The sequence below is a fragment of the Styela clava genome, chromosome 10, assembly GCF_964204865.1.
Source record: "Styela clava chromosome 10, kaStyClav1.hap1.2, whole genome shotgun sequence".
Lineage (NCBI taxonomy): Eukaryota > Metazoa > Chordata > Ascidiacea > Stolidobranchia > Styelidae > Styela > Styela clava.
The window spans coordinates 21,763,067-21,789,399 of record NC_135259.1 but is presented as its reverse complement, the minus strand read 5'-3'; the positions used below and the strand labels follow the sequence as shown (position 1 = coordinate 21,789,399).

Sequence of the window (26,333 nt, the reverse complement as noted above, 5' to 3'; positions counted from 1 at the left end):
GAAATTGTGTGGTTGTGTTGAGTTTTATCCTATTTCTTTGCTGATGTTCAGTCACCGTACATGGGAGCGTAGGTAAAAAGTACTTAGTAAAAAAGAGAAATAAACATTCGAACCAGCTTAGGTGGCGGGTCGTCCAGGTTTTCTCTTGTATGTGGCACTGGTTGCAGCGAGGTCGAACAGCTGAGCAGCGATGGCTCATGTCGTATATGCGGAATCTCCGCCTGGATTTATTGAGGAAATAAAATATGAAGAAATGAAATTGGGGAATGTGAGTATCCCGGTTTGCTAAGTTGGTAAAACTTTATTTCTGTGATTGAGAAATTCTAAATCATTTTTAATGTGAAAATAAAAGTATTATTCACAGTGGGGCACAGTTCCCTGATTCCAAGATGTCCCGAACTTTGCTTCAATAAAACAAAACTCTATTGGTCCCTGAAACGAAGATGTCTGGCACGACAACACATGTGTCAGATTGTGTTGAGCTTGTCTTGGTAATAATTTGTGACCAAAATTGCTTTTACTTGCTAAAAACTTTCGAATGCTTCGGTAAAAGATTTTTTCCTCAGATAGATTATTAGATTAGATTATTATATTTTCAAGGAATCCAATGGTGATGTTTTTAAATTGCACTTTCTTTTAGTTTAGTTTATTGTGTTTTGATTCGATATGGAGGCCCAGCCTGTCTCGTAAGGGAAGAGTTTGCACTCACTGTTGTAATTGATGTCTTTCATGTGCGGGCTATTCTTTTAATCAGAGAACTGTACATTATGGTGTCCATCCGCATCTTCATATTCCGTTTCATCTTTACTTTTCAGACGATTGGCAAAGGAGCTTTCGGCGTAGTTTATGAAGCTGTTTATCGCCAACATCCTGTCGCTGTGAAGAAGATTGAATCTGAGAACGAACGTCGAGCCTTCATTACAGAATTGAGGCAGCTCTCAAGGTTTGATTTGGCATGTTATTCCAGCACTTTATATAACTTACATTGTTTCTTATATTATATTTATATGTTATTGTGTAAATTAGCTTTATTGCACAACTCGTTTTGATCGCAAATTGATCTTCAAAATTTCAAAAAAGATTTTGAAACCCCTGACTCAGACTCATGAAATATAAATCTTTAATGATGCCATGTTTATATCAAAAATCTGAAGTGCCCGAAAAGTCATAACTAATATGATTAATAGGTCCTGTGATTTTATTAACCAATTACCAAGTTTAGTGCTGTAGATATGAAAAAAACAGTATGAAACAAAATAAACACAATGCACATTAATATCCTCACATACAAGCCGACCCATTAAAAACGATCTCAAAATGGTGAATTTATAAAAATTCTCATATATACCGGCCCTACCAATCGTAACATTCCGTACGCTTAGCGCGAATAGAGTTATGCGCGTACAAGCCAGGTTTTTAGTGCGATCAAAGTTATGCGGCTTTAAGGTGACCCCTTAGTTTGTTTGGCAACTTTCTTTTCGTATCAAACTCTGCTTATATGTGAGGATATGAGTAGGTTTGTTTCATTGCGATTCTGACTATTCCCAGCCCTAATCGAACTATTATTTCCAGAGTTTCACATCCTAATATCATTCGTCTGTATGGTGCCTGCAGTAACCCTGTGTCTCTTGTTATGGAACTGGCAGAGTGTGGATCTCTGTATGACTGTAAGTAAAGTAGATATAAATTGGAAATTCAAGTATTTGGAATTAACTGTATTCGATGGGATTTATATTTTATAGACTTGAAAAAAAAATTAAATTTTTCATTTAAAAGTTTGCCATGGTAATAATTGAAATATGCCAGATAGACAAGCCAGGGTTGTACAACTATTTTTCTGAGTGGGCCAATTATTGACAATAGACTTGGTTACCGGGCCCGAGGCACAAGATTTAATATGAAAACCTATGAATTGAAATAAGTTTTTCACAACAGCTTGGCTAACGTTTATGTGATGTAAGAATCAAGGCCAATATAACGTTATTTTCATCAGAAATTCATAATCATAAAAACTATAGTCGTTGAAAGTTGAAAAGTAATAATATAATGTTTATATTAGCATTTTAGCTTGTTACCTATCGATTTTAATCGGTAAGTATGTTGATAGGTATTTGTCTGTCTGTTTTTCTGTCTGTCTGTAAGATACACGCGATATCTCACGAAAGCGAGATTGAATCTGCTCCAGATTTTGCATGTGCATTCATCATATGTTGTACCAGAAGCCTATTGATTTTGGATGAATTATGTTGTATAATTAGCGAGTTATTAATTAATTAGTGATGGGACACAAGGTGTCACTATGGAGTAGGAGCGCTGTTTTGGGGGATCCCCTAACTTTCGATCGATAAGTCTTCGGTCTCTGACCGATATTCTCGTTTAACTGTTGGTTTGAATCTATGGGCTTCCACAGACACAATTGATCTTTTTTACATGCCCATAGATCAATCAAATACCTGTTACTGTAGAATAAAAAAAATAAAATTTTTCATTGCAAAAAGTATGTTTGGCACCTCTATATAAACTAGCATAATTCTATACTTTTCAGTGCTGCATGGGGCAGGGCCTCTCCCCCACTACACCGGGGGCCATGGGATGAGTTGGTGTTTACAATGTGCAAAAGGTGTCGCTTATCTTCATAATATGAAACCAAAAGCTCTGATACATAGAGACCTGAAACCCCCAAAGTAAGATATTTTTTTTTTCTAATTATTTCTCCGAGTGATGACGATGAATGAGGTGCTGTAATGTTCGAGAATCACTGATTTAGGCCGCATACTCCAACTTGAGAAAATCCTTTCAAACAGCTTTGAATCCTATTATTTTACTGTTCAGTTTACTTCTGACGAACCAAGGACTCGTTCTGAAGATCTGTGACTTTGGCACTGCCTGTGACATTCACACACAGATGACTAATAACAAGGTAGGGATTCATGTATTTTCATTATGAGATGGGTTTTGTGTTTATCCCCATTGTGAGGGAAATATGAGAGGAAGCCTAGTCATAGTAATCTGTGCGCAACTGGTAATAAGCAAGCGATGTTGTCAGCTTTCCAGTTTCACATCGCAGCCAAACCAATAACAATTTACCATAAAATCTTAAAACTTGCTCAGAGCTGAGTCACTTTTACTTTGGAGTGAGCGAGTGTATCTTTGTCTAGAGATGATTCTCATTTACTTCTGACACATAACTTAGTGCACGTAACTTTGCTCAGAGAGGATTCTCATTTACTTCTGAGTAAGTGCCCATAACTTTGCTCAGAGATGAGTCTTCTTTGCTTCTGAGTGAGTGAGTGCCTATAACTTTGCTCAGAGATGAGTCTTCTTTGCTTCTGAGTGAGTGAGTGCACGTAACTTTGCTCATAGATGATTCTCATTTACTTCTGAGTGAGTGCTCATAACTTTGCTCAGAGATGAGTCTTCTTTGCTTCTGAGTGAGTGAGTGCCCATAACTTTGCTCATAGATGATTCTCAATACTTCTGAGTGTGTGCTCATAACTTTGCTCAGAAATGCGTCTTTTTAATTTCTGAGTGAGTGCCCTTAATTTCATTCATAAAAAAATTAAAAGTATCAAACCATTCTTTTGCACAGGGTTCAGCGGCATGGATGGCTCCTGAAGTATTTGAAGGATGTCAATACAGTGAGAGATGTGATGTCTTCAGCTGGGGAATCATACTCTGGGAGGTAGAATTTGGATTTTGCTCTTTTTTTTGTGCCACAGTTTGAATAAGTATAGGGAGAGTTTAAAAGTCGTTTTCTAAGCTTCAATTCAAACAATGCAATGTACATTCAGCAACTGGGAATGAGAATTTATTAGTTTTATAAGGACCAAGATCTGACTAGTTCTGCTGTGCCAACGTGTAAAATCGGGTGCTCTAACTACTCGGATATTGTGCCCATGGTTATGATATATTCTTTCTCTTTAAGTTTTTTCTAATATACAACATTGTTGACAGGTCTTAACTCGAAGAAAACCATTTGATGAGTTGGGAGGTCCAGCATTTCGCATCATGTGGGCAGTTCATACCGGTACGAGGCCGCCATTAATACAGGGATGCCCAAAACCTATTGAGGAACTAATGACAAGGTGGGTGCGAGTTTGCTATAAATTTTCACAAAACTTCAAGCATTAAGTTTACTATGTGGTCCTGACAACAGTCTATCAATAAAGGTTTGGATATTTCAATGTGTTTGTCACCAAAGTTTGATTTTCTCCGAGTCAAGTTCAAGAGAAGATATTTTTTCTCAAGTCTTGGTTGATGGTAAATTATCTTTGACACCACAGCCCTGCTCTAGTAAACCATAGAAAACATTTTATGTAGAATCCATTTTTCAGGATTTTTAGGTACAGAAATCAAAATATCTGGCTACAAGATGTTTTCCATACTATTCAGCTTTAGTTGAGTCTTTTTTAAATTCAATGAAAACCTAATATTATTTCTTGTTCCAGATGTTGGTCAAAAAATCCGAGTTCCCGTCCAAGTATGAATGATGTTGTATATGCAATGACAGAATTGATGCCGTATTTCCGTGGTTCTGATGTTCCCCTTGTATTTCCACAATACTCTGACAGTGATGAAGAGTCTGATTATTATGAAACCGGCAGTGACAGGTGAACACTGAATATTTCTATATATAATTTGATCTCATATTTATCTCAGGGGACAAAAAAAGATGGTGAATAGCTTGGGTGAAATTTGTTGGGTGCCACTGCGCTATGCCGACTAGCCCACAAATATTAGCATTTTTATTTAAATGTGCTCAGCGCCATGTGACAAACCGTCTATTCTACATTCCATGTTTCTTGTACTGCTAGATATGGACCTGTGTCACAAGGATGTTTGATAAGATATAGAAAAATAACTGAATACCTATTCCCATACCCGACATTGGTAACCGGACAAGAGGCCGTGGTTCGCCATATGATTACGCTGTCTTATCTTCCCTCTTTCCAAGGATAATTATGTAAATCCTATTTTACTAACACTAAGCAGTCCAATAAAGGTTCGATACAACATTTATTATGTGGAATCCTGCAATTTTGTCGACTACATCTTGTTCAAGTATCCTGTTAGGCAGGTAATTTTGCTCTGCTTTATTTAATTTATGTCCTTATTATTCAGAGGGTATGGAACAACATACAGTACAATCAGCGACACCCTGAGGAAGACACACATTACAAATCCTAATATGACCAATCATGATAGACCACCAATGGTGACATCACAATCTGTGCCTAATATACAAAGACAGGTGAGATGAATGAATTTTTATTTTGGATATAAAAAGCTGATATAACTTAATCGTATTGCCACAGCAAAACCTAAGGAGCTTATGTCACATTTTCAGAAATTGGCTTTTTTGATCTTCTGTCATGATGGACCAAGGACCGACCATCTTTTGGTCCAAGTTTCAAAGCTATACCTGTTTTAGTTTTTATTTTAGGCAGCGCTTTGTGTCCATTTTCGTGTTTGACTTTACAGTTCTGAAAATTACAAAAGATTTCCTCGAAACTTTAAAATGTGACATAAGCAAATTTAGTTCTACTTCTGCGATATGAAGATACATTTAAAAACAGGGTGTTAAAAAAGTAACGCAAAATTAACAGAAGTTAAGATGAAATGCTTCTTAAAACATTTAACCTGTAACCTTTTAACAGTATTGAATTACAGTGAAATGCCATTTAAACATTTCATGTCTGACACTTTTCAACAGTTAGTTTTTTAACGTTGCCATGACGAAAAATTGTTCCTTAATTTTGCGTAACTTTTTTTAACACCCTGAAGTAGTACGCCAAAATGAATTGAATTGTTTGTATTTTTTTTCATTTTAATTCTTTGATTATTTGGATAATAATAATAATAATATTGAGCAGTCTCACAAAGCTTAGTTCTGAAACCCTAAGAATACAGGGAACTCTTTATCTTAACTTTCCTGCTTTTCTAAATTCAAGCTATCAAATATACATTGACTTCTATGTGCTCCTTTCTTGGACATGACCCCTTTCAGAATATGTTCAGGCTGCCTTCGATTGCGATAAAAAATAAAATAATTATAAAAGGTTTTCAAATCAAAACGTGGACGACGGTGTTAGGATATGTGCATCATATTCGGTATTCTTTTAAACACGAAAAACAATATTCTGAGGTCGCGAATATTAAATTCGATTTGAACATCCCTGTATTAAAATAACCTAGAACAAACGAATATCACTATTCACTACACACGTTTTCTAACTTTTCCCTTTTTCGGCCTTCCGTAGAAAAAACTTAGATTAGTCGAAGCAATATTTTTACGAAAATAATTTTTGTAAGTTGGATTTTTCGTATCCAGAGTCTTTCATAGGTAGAGTTTACATTGTATTATCAAGAATGCATTGGTATTAAGATTATGGTTATCTCTGCTCGATTATTAATAATTTTAAATTGAAAAATATTTCCAGGAGCAATTGGCATCATCAGGATCCCCTCTACCAGACCCCACACGTAAGATCTGTTTTATATGTTTTTCTCAATAGATATACATCAAACTTTACCCTGAATGAAGGGGCAACCACTGTATCTCACTGGTTACTAAGGACTGGGATCATTATTAATTAAACTCGGGGTGAAGTGGTGGGCTTTGTTTTTAAACCAAAGGTTTGATTTTATTCACAGTGTTTCCCATGGAACAATCTCTCAACTTTGCTTTTTACACACCCCTGACACTGAGACATAAGGAGTTTATTTTGGAAGGACTTAAATTTATTTGGTTCAGAATTGCCTCCTTAGTTTATTACATCATGGGTGAGGTGGTGGGCGAGGGGATTAAAAACAACAAGCTAACTTATATTGTACACAATTGATACAGTTTTTGACCCTAATGGTTTGCATTCTCTTCTGTCTCTTTGGCGCTCTTGTAGTATGTGAACCAAGACACTGAAATGTAGTATGTGTACCAGGTCGGAGTTAGGCCATAATTTTATTTCAATTTTCCTTATTTTAGTTCTATTATGAGTTTGGGGACTAGCCAAGTGACTCCTGTTGTATTTGTTTCTGAAATCATGGCCTAACATGGTACACATACTACGTTCCAGTGTCCACCATCTTGGTTCAGATACTACGGGAGTACAGTCTCTTTTGGCACCAAATCCTGGATTAACTGGTTCGGACATCCTAATGGCCTCTTAGTATAAATATGGAGTATGAGGCCTGAATATGGGTGAAGATTTGCTGTGAAGTGATTTGCGTAACTACAAATCGGTCATGGCTCTCTCCATCTAAGTCTGAAACAAACCAACTGGTTAATTACTTATTCTCATAACCATCGAATTATTTTTCATATTTATAATTTTGTAACAAATATCTACCATTCTCAGCTTATAATGTAATTACTAATAACAATTTGAAGTTGCAACGTAAACTATATATTTAAAAGGTAAAGGTTTAATCTAAAATTTGAAACCCCCCCATTTGAGTCCCACCCACTACCTATGGCTACAGAGCTGACATAGGAAAACTACGGCCCGCGGGTCAAATCAGGCTCGTTGGGTACTTCAATCTGGCTGCCACAACCAAACTGAAACCGAATATTGATGTTTTAGCTAAAAATTAACTCAAGGAATTTGTTGAGATTGCAATTAAATTTAGGTTTGGCACGAGGCTCATTGTTTTCCACTTTTGCTTTTGTATCACTGTGAATATTGTTCATAAAATGTAACTTTTTATGTCACATTTACATGGCCTGCAGGTCTAAGTGGGCAACATTTTTGGCCCCTAGTCCGAAAACTTTACCCACCCCTGCTATAGAGTCTGAACTGGGGCCCAGCTTTGAGGTAAAAAATGAAGCCTTGGAGCCTGAGACTCAGGTTTGTTATACTGTGGCCACAGAGCTGAGGCAGAGCCATTTTGATTTCTAACCAAGTCTCCAGCCCTGCTATCAACTGGACAAAATATGCTCCATCTTATGCACGCTTGCATGACAGTGAAAAATATTTTTTTGTTATTCATGAAGCTCACCATAGATCCTTCTCATATGGCAACCTACTGACAGTTCCAACCGAGACTTATGGAGGTATTCTGCATGAAGTTACCATGCAATAATAATTGTCTGCTTGAAAATCAGATGCGATAATTATATCTAATTGAGCTTTTTGTGAATGCGCAAACTCTGAGCAATGCCTGTAGATTCTAGAAAATTTCGGACAAAGACTGTAATTATGAGGAAACTCAAAAACTCGTCCACTGCTGAGTCTTAGAATTTCCAATGGACTTGGAGGCACCCACGTTATAATGTTTCCTTGTTCCTTGTAATTCATTTGACTTTTAGCCTTCAGCTTTTGACAGTGTAATAGTAACTGTGGAGGTTAAGAGGGGGTCGAACACCGGTGACCGTACATTTGAACCCATGTCTATATCCGCGGGTTCAATCAATATGTGGGTGCTGAAACCCATGGGTTAGGGTTAGTATGGGTTCAACTATCCGTGAAACAAAAAAAAATCCACAGGTGCAATAGCATACAGGTGCAATTGTCATGGGTTCAAATGTACGTGGGTTCAATTGTAATGGAACCTCGAACACCATATGTGAGAATGATGCTTTCAATATCATTTGATAGAGGCAGCGGTTGGGAGTAAAGCTTCTCACTCTTTCTGAGTTTTTTTCGTTTATTTTTAAGATCCACCCCCTCCCCCACTTTTTTCAGCAATGAAAACCCACATCTCTCACTTATTTGATGATTATTTTAATCTTTATCCTTCAAGTTGACAAAGTATTCGGTGCCATATTACAATTTTTTTTTTTGAAAAATGACCCAGAGTCGTTATTTATTTTGTTTGACTTCTCAGCCAATCGTCTTCAAGTGCCACACCCCCATATAGTTGGGCGTCGCCGTACAAAGTCTTCTAATGCTCTCCTCCCCAGTGAAAGACCTATGAGCCCTCTAGTGGTAACACAGCTGCCCATACCAGGTGCTGTACCATACAGAAGGGGGCATAGGAGAGTGGCTTCGTATGGGAATGAACTGACAGTTCCCAATCCTGAAGGTATCAATGGTTTTCGTGGACGTAGAGAATCGTAGACAGGGGTTGACAAAACACTTCGAATACATTCAAAATTGGTTATATTCAATGTAAAATGTTCTTGAGAATGTATTTGGAATTGGGTTTGGTCATTCCATGATTGTAGGTAGAGTTTTAATATCAAAGTAGCCGATTAAAATAACATGTGGTATCTCACAAGAGCATGCTTGTTGATTCGAATAATTCATAATTGACGATAGTCTAGTCCAGGGATCATCAGACTTGGCCTATGGCGAACGTATGAGGCAGCAGGTAATTGTTTGCGCGAGGTACAATTTGCCACAACTGCGTTCATGTAAAGCAGTGGCTACCAAACTATGTCCCGCAGGCCAGTTACGGCACGCATAACAATTCAATATGGCCGAGTGAAGTAGTTTAAAACCTTTAATTTTTTCCTATTTGCGTTCTAGATACTGCCAATTGTTACATCATTATCACAGTTTAAGAACGTATATATATTTGTAAAAATACAATTATCCTAATTATACTAATGTTAGCAGTAGTGTAGAGATCGTATTACATGTTTAAAATGACAATTTTGAAACCGTTTCTAGTTAAAACTAAAATAGTGTTTTTAGATAAATTGAATCTCTTTGAAATAGCACTAATTTCTTTGGGTATTTCCATGATTTTGTAAATTTCATACTCCGGCTTTGAGCTACAGGAGTGAATTCTAGTTCAGTGGTTCTTAAACTTTTTAAGCCATGCCCTCTTTTAGAATTTGTCGAGTCTCGCGCACCACCTCAAAAATAACCAGCTAACAATAAGCTACAAATAACAGATACTAGGACAAGAGTGTGTTCTGAAAGTGTGTTTAAAAAACACATTAAAAATATGTGGATGGAACTTAAATATCCAAATTAAAGAAATGTAATAATCAAAAATCAAATGTAACAAATACCTTTATTTTCCAATTAGCTTCATGTTCCTTCAAAAAATTGTTTATGCCCTCTGTTGGAACACACCCCCGTTTTAGAGTCACTGTTCTAGTTCATAGCAAAACTGAAGTTTTTTTTGATGAATTAAAACTATTGTAATTTCAATTATTGCTTACTACTAATTTTCTTTGGTAATTCTTATATTTTGATTTAATTTAACGAATTCTCAAGTTTTGTAATTTTAGCTTCCTGGTATTCAAATGCTTGAGATGACAATTTTGAGAACTGTTTATAGTATTTAGTTTACAGTAAAGCCGTATTTTCAGACAAAATAGAACTTTTCCACCTTAACTTTGATTACACCAATTTTTTTGAGTTTTCAAGTTTTCTGTTTTAAAAACCTAAATTTACCTCTTAGCTGCAGGAGTAGATTGTGGTAAATACTAAAACGATTTTTTTAATAATATAGAACTAAATCTTAACATAGGGCTACGTTTCAATCTTTATTCGCAATGAATCCAACACTAAGTTTTCTAGCGCAGGATTGTCATCAGGTATATTCATGTTGGAGATAAATAAAGCACCGCAAGTGTTTGTAGAACAATGCAGTTTGCCGATGTTTTCAGATTAGATTCTGCGCATTCCTATCTATATATCTCCACTGTTTTTCTGTGACAAATTCGAAAAGTCGACTGTTACATCGCATTTTTATTCTCAACATGAATATACTTGGTGGCAATAAGGTGTCTAAGTTTTCTGTTGTTTAATGCATCAAACTTCTTCAATTTCAGCTCTGAGCTATGGAAATAAATTTTCAACAAAGCGTCGCTCATCTTCAGACCTTATTGCAGAGATTGAGAAGTCACCGATTGAGAGAGTTTCCCCGTCTCCTGTTACATCAAGATCTGCCAGTCCTGCAAGGTAGGTTCAAAGCTGAGACGTGGGGACTTCGAACTGACAGTCCCTGCTTTCTAAAGCCTTTTGCACAATGAATATTTTAGCAAAAGCTGGCAATTTATTAGCACAGCGGTTCCCAACTGGGGCCCCATGTCTTCCAAGAGGGCCACAGGGCAGTTGAAGTGGGGCCACAATGCTAGGCATAATACTGTTTTTACTTTACAAGAAAACTGCCCACCTTTTTCAGTTTAATTGCATCACAGGCAGTTTTCAATTTATTGAGGATGAATTGTTTCAACATAATGGGATTTATAATCTACCAATCAAAATAACCCTATAAAATACTACTCTAATGACAAACAGGGGGCTATGGCTCATTAGTGCTAAAAGCCCTTGGTAGGGGGTCACGTCCACCAGGGTAAGAAGAGCGTTGTGAGTAGCAGCTCCACATTTATATGTATCTGCTTTCACCAAAGTACTGAATGACCTCAGGAGACCAGCATGGCAGTATTTATACCCAGGAATCACGCTTCAGTAATTTTACCCACAATGCAATACCATCATGCTGTGCTGTCATTGGTCAGTTAAAGAGTGGGGATTAGAATTAAATAAGTTATCCTAGGATGATAATCATCTAGACCAAATGTAAATGAGAACACACAAGTGAACATGAGCATTGTAAGAAGCATTGTATAATACATAAGTAAATCTTTTTTCAGACCTCGGGCTTCAACGTCTTCTCCACTGATTACACCGGCCATTCACGCTCCAGATTCTACAGCAAGTGTTACGACTTTACCCCCACCTGCGAAGCCGTTGATTGTTCCCTCCCCAATCGCCAGGAATTCTCCTCTCCTCATACACGACGAAGAACCAGGTTACGACGATTATGATTATGCAAACGATTGCACGTCTCCGAGTAAGAGCATGGTTCTGTTGTTTTGTTTTTATGCTAATATTTGTGGTGGATGAGGATTTTTGGTAGATGTTGAGCAATTTGAATTGCATTTGATTTCTGAATTATAAACAGTGATACATTAAGCATCTTTATGACTTGTTTTCATATAGTTGCCTTAAATAAGTGTTAGATAAGAAACCCATGATACAATAAAGAATTGCTATACTAGTGAAAGAAATAAAATTTCAAGTAAAATATATATGCAGTATACTATATGTACCCACCCACCACAAATTTTAGCATAATATTTATGTTCATTACATTGCATGTTGCAAAGCCGCTTTGTGTTTTGTTCATTCATTGCTTTGCTCATTTGTTGTGTTGTTGTTGTTTTTCAAATGCTTCTCGATTGATCAAAATAGGTGAAAATGATGCACATTCCAAGCTCACATAACCTCTAGGCTCGGCGGTGTGGTGATTCGAATATGCTGGCCACCGCACCTCTGATTACCCTGTGTGGTTTTGCAGGTTCGAATCCCATGCAGGATGGTTACGTGTGAGAGGATTGCTGGACTCCTCGCTGTCGTAGGGTGGTTCACATAACCGCTTGTCGGTTACGGCTTCCTCCATCATCAAGTCCAGGCTAACCCCATACCAGGGATGGCCCATACCGAATAGTTCACTATTTCGAATACATTCGAAATTATTTTTTTCGAATATGAAATTTCGAATACTTCGAGAATAAAATCCACTAATTGAAGCTTATCTAAATGTATGTAAGAATTTCCATACAATAAGCAATGGAATAACTGCTATCTACAAGTTACAACCTAGCTATATTACCAGGCATTTCATATTTGCAGATTATTGCAGTATATATTTTATATACCATGAGTCATGTTAACAGAATTAAATTAATACAGCAATAGTGGTATCGATGATGGATTTGAATATTTGCGCAACACAAAATCATCCTAGTAAAACACCCATACTTTTAAATACCAACCATTATCCAAATTATTTGCCAAAAAGCGGGATAAAGTATGAGTTATTTTTCCGTCTTGTGACAATTTTTTTCGTGGGCACAAAAATACGAATCAAAAATTAGTTATATTCAAGAACTTTACCACACATTCTAAGTCCGAAGATCGCCGTTGTATGTTTGAGTAATAATACTCTTATTATTTTATAAATATGAAAATAGGAATCAAAAACTATTTATAATCGGGTAGTTTACCACAAATTCTAAGTCCACAGATCGCCGTTGTATTTTGTAAATACGAAAACAGGAATCAAAAATTAATATTAATCGCGAGTTTGCCACACAATTTATGTCCACAGATTGCGGTGATATTGTGCCGAATATATTTAGTTTTTGATTCTTATTTTCGTACTCACGAAAAATTGTCACAAGTCAGAAAAAGAATTTATACTTTATCCCGCTCTTGGGAACTAATTTGGATAATGGTTGCCATTGGTTTGTATTTAAAAGTATGGACTTTTTACTAGGATGATTTTGTGCTGCGCAAAATATTCGAATCCATGACCGATACCACTATTTAAAATGCCTTACCATGTTAATTTAATTCTATTATCATAACTCAAATGTTGGCAAATCGGGCAGTTTACCACACATTTCAAGGTCACAGATCGCCGTTGCATTTTAGAATTATAATAGTTTTATTATTTTGTAAATACGAATCCGAAATGAATTATAATTGGGCAGTTTACCACGTATTTCATGTCCACAAATACCCGTGGTATTTGGTATCAATACTTTCATTATTTTATCAATATAAAAATAGGAATCAATATTTAATAAAATCGGTCAGTTTACCACACATTTTATGTCCACAGATTGTCGATACAACCATGAGTTACGCTGAACAGAATTAAATTAATTCGACATGACATTTTAAAAGCTGGTACCAGTCATGGATTGCATTATTTTGCGCAACAAAAAATCATCCTGGTAAAGGATCGATACTTTTAACCATCGTTATCAGAATTATTTGCCAGAAATTATTTTCTTATAAATCGACTTGTTTTTCCAACTTGTGACAATTTATTGAACATCGTAACAATGACGGCTATGAATACCGTATTTCCCGTCTAATAAGTCCACATGGCAAATAGGACGATGTCTATTTTTAGCACTCCAAAAGGGGTTTTTCCATATAGGCCTCCAATAAGACGGGTAGAAAAATTGTTCCCTGTTGTTCAGTTATGCTGATATGCGCTAATAATTTTATATGTTTAGAACCAGATCATGTTAGTTTGGTAGAATCATACTCACAGAATTAACCATTTTTAACAATTGAGCGGTAAATTTAAGTTGTAAAGCGGTAACCATTTTGGACAACCTATTAACCCGAACATTGAAATAATTTTGGAATGTGATAAGTAATACACTGTACGTCCACGGGTTATTTCACAGCTGTGTTTTCCTGTCCCTGTCGTGTTTTGCTGAATCCGCAAAACGAAAGGGTCGCAAATCACTTTATCTCGGTGACCAGGTTTCTCTTTGAGGTAACGATAACCGGCCTGCGATAAAATATCATGATTGGCAGACCCTAAGACCCGAATATAAGGTTACACAAATCATGCTTGAGAAGACTCATGCAAATAATAAGCAGGCCACATAGAAATAAAATAATTTCGACGTCAATTTTTCGACGTAATGGAAATGAATTTGTAAATTAAAAGCCTCGTAGACGAATGTCGGCAACAGTGTTAACTCTAAGGAAATTATGAGTGCGAAAGTGCTTCGCAGTCGAAAAAAAAAGTGCGAAAGTGCTTTTTCTGATTTTAACTAGTTAGGTGCCCTAGCTTTCATTTAAACTCATTTCAAACAGCATAGATACTCGAAAAAGCGCTCCTTCCGTTAATATTGTGAATTGAAGTCTTTCGGTTAACGGAGTTTCGTTTAAACTCTTGTTAAAAACAAGCGAATTCGTCAAAGGACACCTGATAAGCACACTTGTCGGGAATAAAAGTTTCGTGCAATCAACCACCAGCGTCAGTAACGAAGCGCACTCCCGCCTGAACAGACCAGCCTTGCAAACTTGTTTCTTCCATCTAACAGACACCGATTGATACATGCAGATATTAGTTACTACCGGCCATAGCTAGGGAGGGGGATCATTTGTACAAAACCCGGGCAAAATGACATCCCCATGACCCATCACCAATATCGCTTTAGTATAACACGCTTCCTCGTCCGAAAGAATATGCTTGAAAGTAGTCCGCCCTCTTCCCTTTTAAGAGATTGGTTAACGTCATGTTTCTCTGGCCAGTTTTTCTTTGGGAAATAACGCAAGATCACCATGAAAGTACTGCTGTTTTTATGGATACAGTGACCTACTTTCTATCGAAGATTTTTTTTCCGAAATATTATGCAAGATCACTTTGAAATCCCTTTCATGAGCTAGCTTGGCCTAATTTATATTACACTGTCTCACGGATTACGCTAAGACGTGTCATTTTCAAATATCGACTTGCATTGGTTTGCGTGCCAGTTAGTTCAAATCGGGTAGAAAACATCATATATTTGCAATTTTTTTTTAGAAATGCCATGTACTTCCAGCATTTATAAATAACGCTCTCTCTAATGCTGCAGACCTAGTATGAAATATTCGCATCTCAACGCAACTTTCAATTACACTAATAGTAATGATAACACCAAAGAGTTTTCCTTTGCGAAGGTACAGGAAATACAACAGGGTGATTCTTGAAAAAAACATGAATGTAAAAAATAAACGAATGACATGATAGTTTTCCCAAATAATTTTGAGTGTGACGCGAAATACCAATCCATTTGATAAATCTTTTTTAGTCGACCACGTGAACGCCGAAATCCTGGAAATTAAAGTTGAAAGAGAAGTACGCATTCTCACATAAATAATCGCGATATATAATCGTTCATGTGCACAAATCTCACATGTAGCATCGGTTAGTTGTGCATGAAATGTAAAACTCTTATGTGTGTGCGTTTCAATTTCAATAAAATCAAATTCGTTTTTCCATGCACCATTACTTGTAATTTTAATATTAATTGCGTTCCGAGTTTGTAAAGTTTAGGAACCTCTTGTATATACCATTACCACTATTTTGATTGGCTAAAGAAAGATAACACGTAACCGCTTTTCGGCAACATGGTATTCGTTTTATATCTGCTTTGAACAGAGAAAAAAACATGTGCCCTCAGTCATCTGATCACAATCGAAAATCCGTATTCATTTTTTTCGCGATTCCGGCAATCGTTATTTTTAAGGGTTTTCGTCGACTGAAAAATAAACATCGTTCTGTTAATTATATATTTCAGGCCATGTTCTTTATATCCTGCCATAATTAGCAAATCTTTATTAAGCAACCCATGATTATAAAATAGCTTTGCTTATCATTTGCTGCTGAATCTTGTGCTATCGCTTGTCAATTATAGCAGAGACGTAAGGAACATATTTAAAAAAATTTTAAATTTTAAAATTAAACATATTAAAAATGTTTATAAAGAAATTAGCCACGTTATCAGCGCCAACTAACAGAAAATAACTTATCATAAATCACAATTAAAATTCAGTCGGTAATAAATGGCGCTAAGGTGATGCCATACAGAACAAAAAGATTTGGTCGCGAGAGTTACTTTAGATGACCGTATAACGATGTTGTTTTATAAGCGGAAGGTAGAACAATCAAATTTAATAAAAAAAAACGGGGGTTACGACACCCGTAACACATCAAGTTCATTAGACATCTCTAAAGACTTCTAAGTTGGTTACTCGATTACACTATACTATCAATAGTACACTTATTACACCTGTTTGAGTATTCCGGACAATTTCGAATTTGAAATAAACGAAAACTCAACATATCATAATTAATACACAAAAATAAAATAAACATTCATCGAAAAAGTTATTATTTAAGAACAACAACATAATCGTATAATTCCGCGCAAACCCCGATGTTCGCAAGTGAGATGATAAATAAATACTATCCGTGTATTCGATAAATCAACTTCTGCAAACAGTCTTGGTGCAAAATATTTCCATCCAGTGATATGCTTACAAATATTCTCTGCGTTAATATCATAACCTCGCCTATAGGACTGGGCAAAATATTCGTATCGTTTCAATTTCATACTTTGCGCCAAAAAAGGTACCAACAAAGCTTCCTAATTTTAGAAGAGTAAAAATAAATAGACTATTCGAAATAAATATCCCAGATTTCAAACTCCGTATATTGGCAGCATGAATTAGCCGTTTCATGTAGGAGCCGCACATACAATTGATTGTCGAAAATTAAAAGTTAAATTGACGTTCCGAGAGCCCACACATGGTATAACATGTACAGGCTATAACCAGAAAAAAATGACAAGTCATAATCCTTTTAATGTGCTTTCAATTAGCTCGTTAGTGATCCCTCCCATCCTTGGCCAAGTAATGTTTCGAAAATGTGAACCTTCCACTCAGCCATGCATGGCGGGTGGAGTGTTGAAATCGTGAACAAGAGTATAACGTAAAATCAATCGTGAATTTCGATGTAACAACGCACACTGTCGCCGTCATGAATTGCGCCTAGTAACATCGGAAATGATTAAATTCGTGATATTTTGAGTATTTTTGCACCAATAATTAGGGCGTGATTATCAAAATGGTGAATTTGCAAATTCCGTAAATAAAATTGTAACATTTTAGCTAGAATTATCACCGGGCAGGGGCGCAGCCAGGATTTTTTCAACGGGAGATTAGGGGGAAGTTAAAACATTACACCAAAACTGCAATTCGCGACGACGTAATGCGTTTATAACTAAAATGTAAGGTCGTTCACGGCGAAATTTCGCAGTTACGTGTAGCCCGCCTTTCTTTGCCCAACGGTCCGAAATCCTATTTTTAAACATCGACCATTTATCCGTAGTCAGCGGGCATCCGCATCTAGAAATGAAACATTAAAAATCGCGAAAATTAAATTTGGAGAGATCTATAACTCGCAGATGTCAGTAGTGTCATCATGGTTTATATGTACAAAAACACGCTCGCATGTAGCGACGATCAAAATCATGAAAATGTGAAACTATTACTTGAGAATTATTGTTAATGAAGTTAAATTTTTATTGCCATTCAATGATTATTTCATAATTTTGTCATAATCGAAGAGTGCAGTAAATTTTTTGTCGCCGCGATCGTGTTGTTAAACTATGTTAAAGCATGTTTTTATTCACTAGCAAATATTAATTCTCACGTAACGGCGGACATCGTAGTTTGGTTTTTATATTTCGGATAGAATTGTGAATTCACATGGGCGAAGATTTTAAAGACAACTATTAATGAGCGCATTCACAACGAAAATTGATTTTGTTCTGATTTTTATCTTCTGTGTAGGATTTGTATCAGTTCGTAAATTACCGTCCCGAGTTTAAGCGAACAATAATATTATTACTGACCCCGGGATGCGATATTTGTGAAGCAGATAGTTGACATTTCTATGCTTTTAATTTTAGATCGTGTCTGTGTTACTTTCGTATTAAATAATAATTGAAAAACTCCGCAAATTGGTTATCTCTTGAGTACTCAGTGTTAAGTATTTACGTAACTCAGCTTTGGGTTAAAACACTGATAGTAACTAAACACGTGAATAAATCGGCAATAATGGCATTTCGACATGGTCAAAATAATATTTCTCACCAATATCTCATGAAAGTTCCATAAAATACATTATTTACTTGTCTTACTTATCGACGTTTCTAAATTTATAAAAACGTTGTTGACACGCTTTATACAAAATCGTTTCAAATTTATTGTTTCTACATGTTAGCGATAGCCGTCTGGTTAATTCTTACCCGTAACTCATTGTAAAGTAATGTTAATAAATTGTGTTTTGCTTTCCAATGCGCGGTTGCGGTTAAATTCGTTCGTTTTCCGGAATTGCAATCAACAATTACACATTTTTTATTTATCATTATCAGTACCGAATATCGTGAAGATGAAAAAAGTCGTTGAAACTTGAGTTGAATTAGTTGCAATTAGCGCCTGATTAGGCACCAAAGCACTCGAGCCCAATGTTTTTAGCATTAGTCGCATATGTAAAATATCCTTAAAGAAGTGCTGTTTATTAAAGTCATCTCGTCTTATGGCCACGCAGAAATGCCTTTATTACCGAATTATTTAATCACAATTTTAAATCAACATTCAGGATTGGCACAATCTCAGATTTGCGAGATTTATCTGTAAATTAATACAGACACCATAAAAAAATTATAAAAGTTAATTATCGTATTAAATATTTGCATTCCGGCATCGATAATAATAATACCATTCGCTTAAAATTGGGACAGTAAATTTACAAACGTTGATAGGTAATATCGAGTCAACGCAAATGTTTATTTTGGTTTTGAAATTTGTCGTTGATGCCCTTAACAGCTGTTGCCGATGTGAACGCACGCGTAAGCCTGGATTGCCAAACCCAGGATATAGTCGCCAAAACGATTGCGGTGACAAAAACAATTAGCTATTATAACGAAATTAACCAGTAGAAAAGGCTTCCTTGCTAATTTTTCGACCGACGTTCTAGACTCCTGCTGTGCATAAAAAATATTCCTTATTCGTTAAAAATATTCAATTCGAAAAAATATTCGATTTTGCCCACCCCTACTGGCATATTAATGAGGAAATAGTTTAGATTGATTTTTGACCCTGGTCTGAGTTTGATTTATCGTGAATGACTAGACTAGCTAACACTAAATATCGCAAAATTCCGCGAAATGCCATTTGCTTTTAACATTCGTGGTTACAATAAAATGGCTGTTAAATGTTAATACGACTATGTATTTTGTCAATTTGGCGATTTTGCAAATCTGTGAGATGTTGCTAAAAGTTTCTTCTAATTTAACAAACAATGGCCCAAGTTTACATTCCATTACTAAACAATGTCGTGTCGAGTATCAGAAATTTCTGAATTGCTCCAGTAAATTCACTAAGAAGAGAACACAGACCTGTCAAACCAGTACTAGAAAATCGTGTACTTTGGTCACAATTCATCGATGTCATTGACAGTCACATGACCACTCTCGTTTAGAGAAACGCACTGCCTTGCATTCGGACATCTGGTTTCAAAGACGCCGCCGAGCGTTTTCGCGGTCGAAGCGGAATTGGTGTGCTTGTATAATAATCATATTATAAACAAGAATTTTGCCATTAATGCAAAAGCTTTATCTTCCATGTCTTCACCACATAGGTTAGAATTCCGGTAAATATCGTTATGATATGCAGAATTGAGTTACAAAAGTACTAGTATGTTACTTATTTGTCAACTTAATACGCACACAAAAACATTTGTCAACTTTGAATTTTTATTCCATTCAAAATCGAAAAAAAGTGCTATTTCTCTTCAAAATCGGAAAAAAGTGCTCTTTCGCAGTCTCTAAAAAAAGTTGCGAAAGTGCTTCGCAATTTTCGCAAAAAAGTGCGCTAATAGTGAACACTGGTCGGCAATGTCCACCCAGCAAACTTGCAAATATGTCGCAACACTATGCGACGTACGGTCGGTCGGTCGCACAGAATATAAACAATCAAAGTGCCGATTCTATTTCATCGTCATTACAATACGTGAGACAACGTAAAAAGTCATTTGAAGATTCCCGTAAAACGAAACACCACGTTTACGGCGAAAAGTGGCTACTATTCGGAATTATTCGAAAATCAGCCGAAAAGGTATTCGAATACTTTGATATTCGAATACATTCGAATATTCGATTCGTTTTGGACAACCCTGCCCCATACCTTACTTAACCTGTTAACCGGAGGAGAGGCCGTGGTTTGCCATATGATTAAGCCGTGTTATCTGCTGTTCTCACCTCGGGATAAATATGCAATCTCTATCCTATCTCTCAGAATTAGTTTTTCGTTTGGTTTTCATCCATGTTTTGTTTGCATGCTTTCCGGCTGTTGATTGTTGTTTTTGCACTTAATTTGAGGTTTTGTGTTGGATTGACGGCCCATCTATTTTTCTATGGTGCCTATTTGCACCTTTTGCTCTGAACAAATCACTATACAAACAGCCACTGATATCCAATGATGAGTGAGTTACTATTTTTGAAAAGGAGGGGTTCTGAAATTTCTAATTGCCAAGATAGACGTTACATCTCGTGGGTCCGGCCCGAACGTGAGTTTTCAAAAAAGTGTTTAAAGCTACAAAAAATTGCAATGTATGAAACAGAAATAAGTTTTTTTTTTACATTTTAAAAGTTTTCCAACCCTCAACCGTCCCCCACCCCATGGTTATGCCCCTCTTGTTACTTTTATTAAAATGTCATAATCGTTTCTGAACATGAATCTCACATTGCTAAATTATGAAATTGGCTCGCGTCTCCAACCAGTCTAGGCTCGCGTCTCCAACCAGTCTAGGCTCGCGTCACCGACCAGTCTGAAAAAATCCAGCTGGTCATTTTTCCCTCAAGCTGATAACAGTACAAAAAATGATAAAGGAAGGTCTGTGAATACAAAGCCATATGCTAGAAGCTTTTCTACTTAGTTTCCTTATTCAACGTGTTCCTTTACCTATCCTGGAACAGTAAGTTGTTTAATGAGACATCTCAATATGTTTTATCTGCTCTTCTCTCTCTGAGAGAGTGGTTCTCAAACATTTTGAGTAGCGCACCTTTTTAGAATTTGTCAAGTCTTGTGGGCTACTAGCTAACAATAAGCTACCAGTAACAGATAGTAAGACAAAAGTATATATGCGGATGGAATCACAATGCCCAAACAATAAAGAAAATTAAGTATCCAAAATAAGGCAGGCAAGATCAAATCTAACAAGTCTTTTTATTTTCAATTAACTTTACACCCCTTGGAGAAAATTGTCCGCGCCCCCCTTGTGGGGGCATCCCACCATTCAGGATCTACTGCTCTAGAATAATTATACAAAGTTATATCCCAACTAACATGACTATTTTTTTTCACAGAAGATCCAAACAAAAGCAATTCCTTGCCGATGTCATATCTTGCATTGGAACTCCATCTACAACCGTTGCCTCCAACCACCTCCAGTTCGGAATCCATGGAGATTTATGAGCAGCATTGTAGACTGGCTGAAGAGTATCTACGGGTCCAGGTAGGGAATAAGAACATTTTCAAGTTATTCTCTCCTCACTTCTTACACTTAATTCACACTTAATTCTTCTATTTTTATTTTTTGCTTAATATTGCCGAAAATTTTTAAAATTCAGCCAAATTATTGTGAATGCATTAAAAAAGATTAATGGGCCCCATAACCAAAAATACTAATTAGGACTGTGTGTGTGTGTGTTGGGGGTAAAATTGAGCCAAATAACAAATTATGGTGGATGCATTGATGAAGATGAACTGGGGGGGAACTGGAAATGATCCTGGCATAATTCTTAATATTTAATGGTGCTTGTAATTGGAGTAGCTTTGTGCAACATGATTTTCTTCCTGTTAGGACAAAATCTATGACAAAATAAATAATTCTGAAATATTATAATATAGGGCACTCAATTTAGTGTTAAAACTGTTTCGTTTTCTGAAAAAGTGTTGCAGAGTCCATTGTTGTGACAGCCAGTTCGAGTTACCTTCCAAAATATCACAACATATGTGATGAGGCGGCGGTTTCACATAAGCTTTGCAAACCTTTGTTCATCACGGTAGAAAATTTCAATATTTATCAGGGGAAAAGAGATGAAATTCAGTTTCATACGCAAGAGAAATAAGTCAAAAAAATTGCCAATTTTTGACTTTACATTCTGGGTCCGAACGAAAATTTTTATCTTATTCAGACTGAAATTATGTTCCTTCAAAATCGGAAAGAACTCCTGACAAATGAGCTTGAAGAGGAAGAAAAACACAAAGTCGAAGGAAGCAAATTAGTGGAGGAATATCAACAGTTGTTAAAACAAAACCAGGAATTGTCTCAGCTCACAACAAAAATGAAAAAAGAAGTTGAGAAAGCTCGAATGAAACAGAAAATGTGATTTTAAAATGCCAACATTTGACCTCGTTACAAAAATTCTTTAACTGGAATCGCACATTTTCAGATTTTAGATTATTATTTTCAAATATTTGTCCAATTTTAATAATATCCGTATAATCCGTCATTGCTTGTCATTATCAACAAAATTCAAATTAATAACAAAATCATACAGGCTTTTGATCCCAATCAAAAAAAAAAAAAAAGGAAATACGCTTCATAAATGATAGCGCTGGTCAGTGTTTAAAACTTTTGGATTTGTGAATCGCATCAAATATTCATGTTTTCTACCAACTTTTTTTAACTTTTACACTTTCTATTGTTTAACTGATATTGTGATATTGAGTTACAATAATATTAGACCAGCAAGAGACGTATATATTATCAGTCCAATTATTCAATCCCCCTGTTGATTTGACTTATTGTTTTATTTTGAAAAGTTTTGACTCCAATCAGCACCCAACTACAGGGTCACTGACTCACTACCCACAGTGTTGCAAAGCTCAATTCTATTCCTGCTGTAAGGGTTGATTCAAGTACCTCTAGTTTAGAAAAACTGCCACAAAGCTACCAGCTTTAAAACTATCTTTGCCAGTTTTATATGAGCATTCCTCTTAAAAATAATTTCATATAAAATGTAACCAATCAACTTCAGTCTCATTCCTACTTATTGTGCCCAAAATATTTCAGCATAGAATTATTTTTAATGCGGGGACCACTTTAAAGAGAAAATGTTTTTTGTAATTTTTAGTTGTATAAATCAACAAACGAACAGCATTTTTGAAATCTTTTGAGTTCTGTTAGTCCAAGGATTTCAATGTCCAACTAAAAACTTTCCCAGAGCATAGTATCTTTTTATATATCAGAGGGTGCTTGTATGCTTAGTCCTTTCACCTAAATCAGTGGTCCCCAAAGTTGATTCACGGGGGGCCAAAATTAGAATAGGAAGGATATTCAAAGACGGGGAGATGGGATTGCCCTTAGGGGGACGATACTGGTTCGTATAATTGAGATACCGGTATAATTGAATTGTTGCCAATATACATGTAATATGAACTATGATAATGATGTTACGATTGGTGGTACATAGAACGCAAAAGTGTAAAAACAAACTATTTTATTTAAGTGAGGCGGGCCATATTAAACCGTTACACGGGGCGTAATTGGCCCACAGGTCGCGAATTGGAAATCAGTGACCTATATATGCATTATGTGTGCACAGTGCTTATTTTGTTTTCAATACAGGGACAATATGACCCGTTAATCCCATTCTAAAGTAATGTTATTTGTTATATTGCCCTTGATTCTGTACTGGTTCACTGCATGATTAAACGGCCTCATCTACTTTCCTCCCTCTTGGATTGAATTGTAAAATAGTATTTTTTGCGGGTTTTTTTATTTGCTAACGCACTTAACATTCAACTTTAACTAATTTTCATTGCTTTTGATTTTGCGGTTTTAATGTAACATGTACGGTATGTTGGCTCTTTATGCTCGATAGAAGCAACTTTGTAGAATTATTCTCATACCCAATCTGGACTGGTAACCAAACGAGGAGTTGTGGTACTCATATAACAAATTAAACCAGTGGTTCTCCAACTTTTTAAGCCGCGTCTTCCCCTTTTAGAATTTGTCAAGTCCCCTCCCCCCCCCCCCCCAAAAAAAATAACTAGCTAACAATAGTCTACGAATAACAAATAGTAAGGCGAAATTATGTTTTATTTAAAAAACAAGTTGAAAGTACGTGGAATATCCTAAATAAACAGATGTGAATATTCAAAATAAGGCGGACAAGATCAAATCTAACAAATTCCTTTATTTTCAAATCAAATAATTGTGACACCCCTCATCGTTTGAGAACCACTGAATTAAACAACTCCTGTATTGCTATGTCTGTTTTACTCTGTTCACAGATGAGGAGAAACGAGATAATTGTATATTGTAGCGAAATTTTAATTGAGGCTGTATGAAACGAGGTTCTATTGTTTATAATTTTACTCAGATGTTTTAATTTTTAGTATTGTCTTGCCTGCCCTGGGCCAATCTACGCTAATTTTGTGCTGACGACATATCATTGTGTATAGAAAATCTTTTCATTTCTGTATTTTATTATTTTTCATCTTCTCAAATCTAATGCTTTTTAAATTGCTGTAATAAAATGAATAAACTTGTAAATTTCTACTGCTTCAAATGAAAATAGACGCAACTGAGAAGTATTCAGAGCTGTGGAGTTGGAGTCATTTCTGGTGATGTGCAAGATTGAGTAAATTTCAAATCTAGATGTAATCAACTTTATATTCTTTTGACCAAAATTTGGACATCTGACATTTTCGATCAAAGACAGTGTGATATTGCCGCACAATTTTGTGCAAGAAGCATCAGTAATGAGAAGTTGAGTTTTGACTTATTCCTGCAGCATTTTAACGTCAATTTGATGTAATATAAACAAGGATAAATATGAAAATCTTATTCCAAGGCCTTCATGTCGAGTCAAGATGGGACCAAAATGAGAAGCCTACTCAGACCAACTCTTTACCTGGGTTCCGCTGTGGTTAGAAAATATAACGGAAAGCTCTGGAACAATACCACAGGTTCTTCATTTGCTTCAAACTGGAATAGGTCGAATAGTACATGAAAAATTGCACACGATGCACAGTGTACTGCAGAATTTCCCTAAAAAGTGCATTTTGTGGCACATGTACAAATACAGATCATTTGAAATTAATTGGCCAACTTCATACTGTAAGTCAAACCCCCTAATTTATGAAGTCTGAAATTTTGACTTCAAAATTAAATTGAAGTTTTTATGCGACTGCCGCAAGGTGACGCGCAGCTTTCTTGCCCTTTCCGTTCAACCAAGAAATCAAGTTCCCAGTAAAAATAATTCGTGAGTTTCTGTCTAAATGTATTCATTAAAACAAAAATTTTATTGAATTTGAAAATAACATGATCAAATTATGCATTTTTGTATTTTAATATAGCGCAATACCCAACATTTATCAACCTAAATCTTCGATATTAATCTTTGATATTTACTAAAATTACTAGAAGTGCACACTGCCCAAAACATTGCCGCAGGCGATACACGTCATGCAATCTCGCTCCACGTCCATATGTTTACCTTCTGCGTTGATATCTAAGTGGTGTTTCGAGATAGGTATGATGGTAGTTGCTGTGGGTTTTTTAATGCAAGTTCGCAATGTTTTGGCTAGAAGGGTGCCAAGGAAAAGGTTCAAGCAGGTACCGGTACTGATGTCCTTAGAGCTAGATTTGTAGATGTGACAGAGGCGTTCTTGAAAACTGAGTACGGTACCGGTTAGGGCTGGGAATGGTTAACCGATTTCAGATGGTTAACGGTTACGATTTATTTTAACCGTTAACTGACATTTCAGGTACAAATCATCTTCATACCGTACAATTTCTTCGAATATGATTACGTTATCGCAAATTTATCTCTTGTGGCATTTAATTCAAAAGAATATTACTAACTGGGCAAAAGGGGCAAGGACTCAATAAATGTGAAAAATAATGGAAGTACCTAGATTGCTGATTATGGAAATTTGACAATGATGAATTCAGAATCAGTTTTCGGTCGATTTCGAAAAATATTGTTCACGATTTCA

At 36.0% G+C, this 26,333-nt stretch overlaps 1 protein-coding gene across 3 annotated transcripts; it reads left to right on the top strand.

The window, feature by feature from the left end:
* On the top strand, window positions 1–24,885 carry LOC120337389 (mitogen-activated protein kinase kinase kinase 7-like). 3 transcript variants are annotated; one of them, XM_078116819.1, is made up of 15 exons: window positions 1–268; window positions 816–943; window positions 1,573–1,667; window positions 2,546–2,684; window positions 2,833–2,920; window positions 3,590–3,682; window positions 3,955–4,085; window positions 4,449–4,610; window positions 5,122–5,251; window positions 6,441–6,483; window positions 8,824–9,021; window positions 10,727–10,856; window positions 11,552–11,751; window positions 21,689–21,837; window positions 22,520–24,885. In XM_078116819.1, exons 1-15 carry the CDS (start codon window positions 191–193, stop codon window positions 22,712–22,714), a joined length of 1,959 nt encoding a protein of 652 aa, XP_077972945.1. In that variant the 5' UTR covers window positions 1–190; the 3' UTR covers window positions 22,715–24,885. The 3 variants fall into 3 exon arrangements, with proteins under 3 accessions (XP_077972945.1, XP_077972946.1, XP_039261083.2); XM_078116820.1 differs by having other exon boundaries at window positions 2–268; window positions 11,552–11,709; XM_039405149.2 differs by lacking the exon at window positions 8,824–9,021 and having other exon boundaries at window positions 3–268.
* The last annotated feature ends 1,448 nt before the right edge of the window (window positions 24,886–26,333 follow it).

Coding starts and splice junctions, on each gene's coding strand:
- LOC120337389 (XM_078116819.1), top strand. CDS start 191: ATGGCTCATGTCGTATATGCGGAATCTCCGCCTGGATTTATTGAGGAA. Junction 4,086..4,448: donor ATTGAGGAACTAATGACAAG/GTGGGTGCGAGT, acceptor TTCTTGTTCCAG/ATGTTGGTCAAAAAATCCGA. Junction 9,022..10,726: donor GACAGTTCCCAATCCTGAAG/GTATCAATGGTT, acceptor CTTCAATTTCAG/CTCTGAGCTATGGAAATAAA.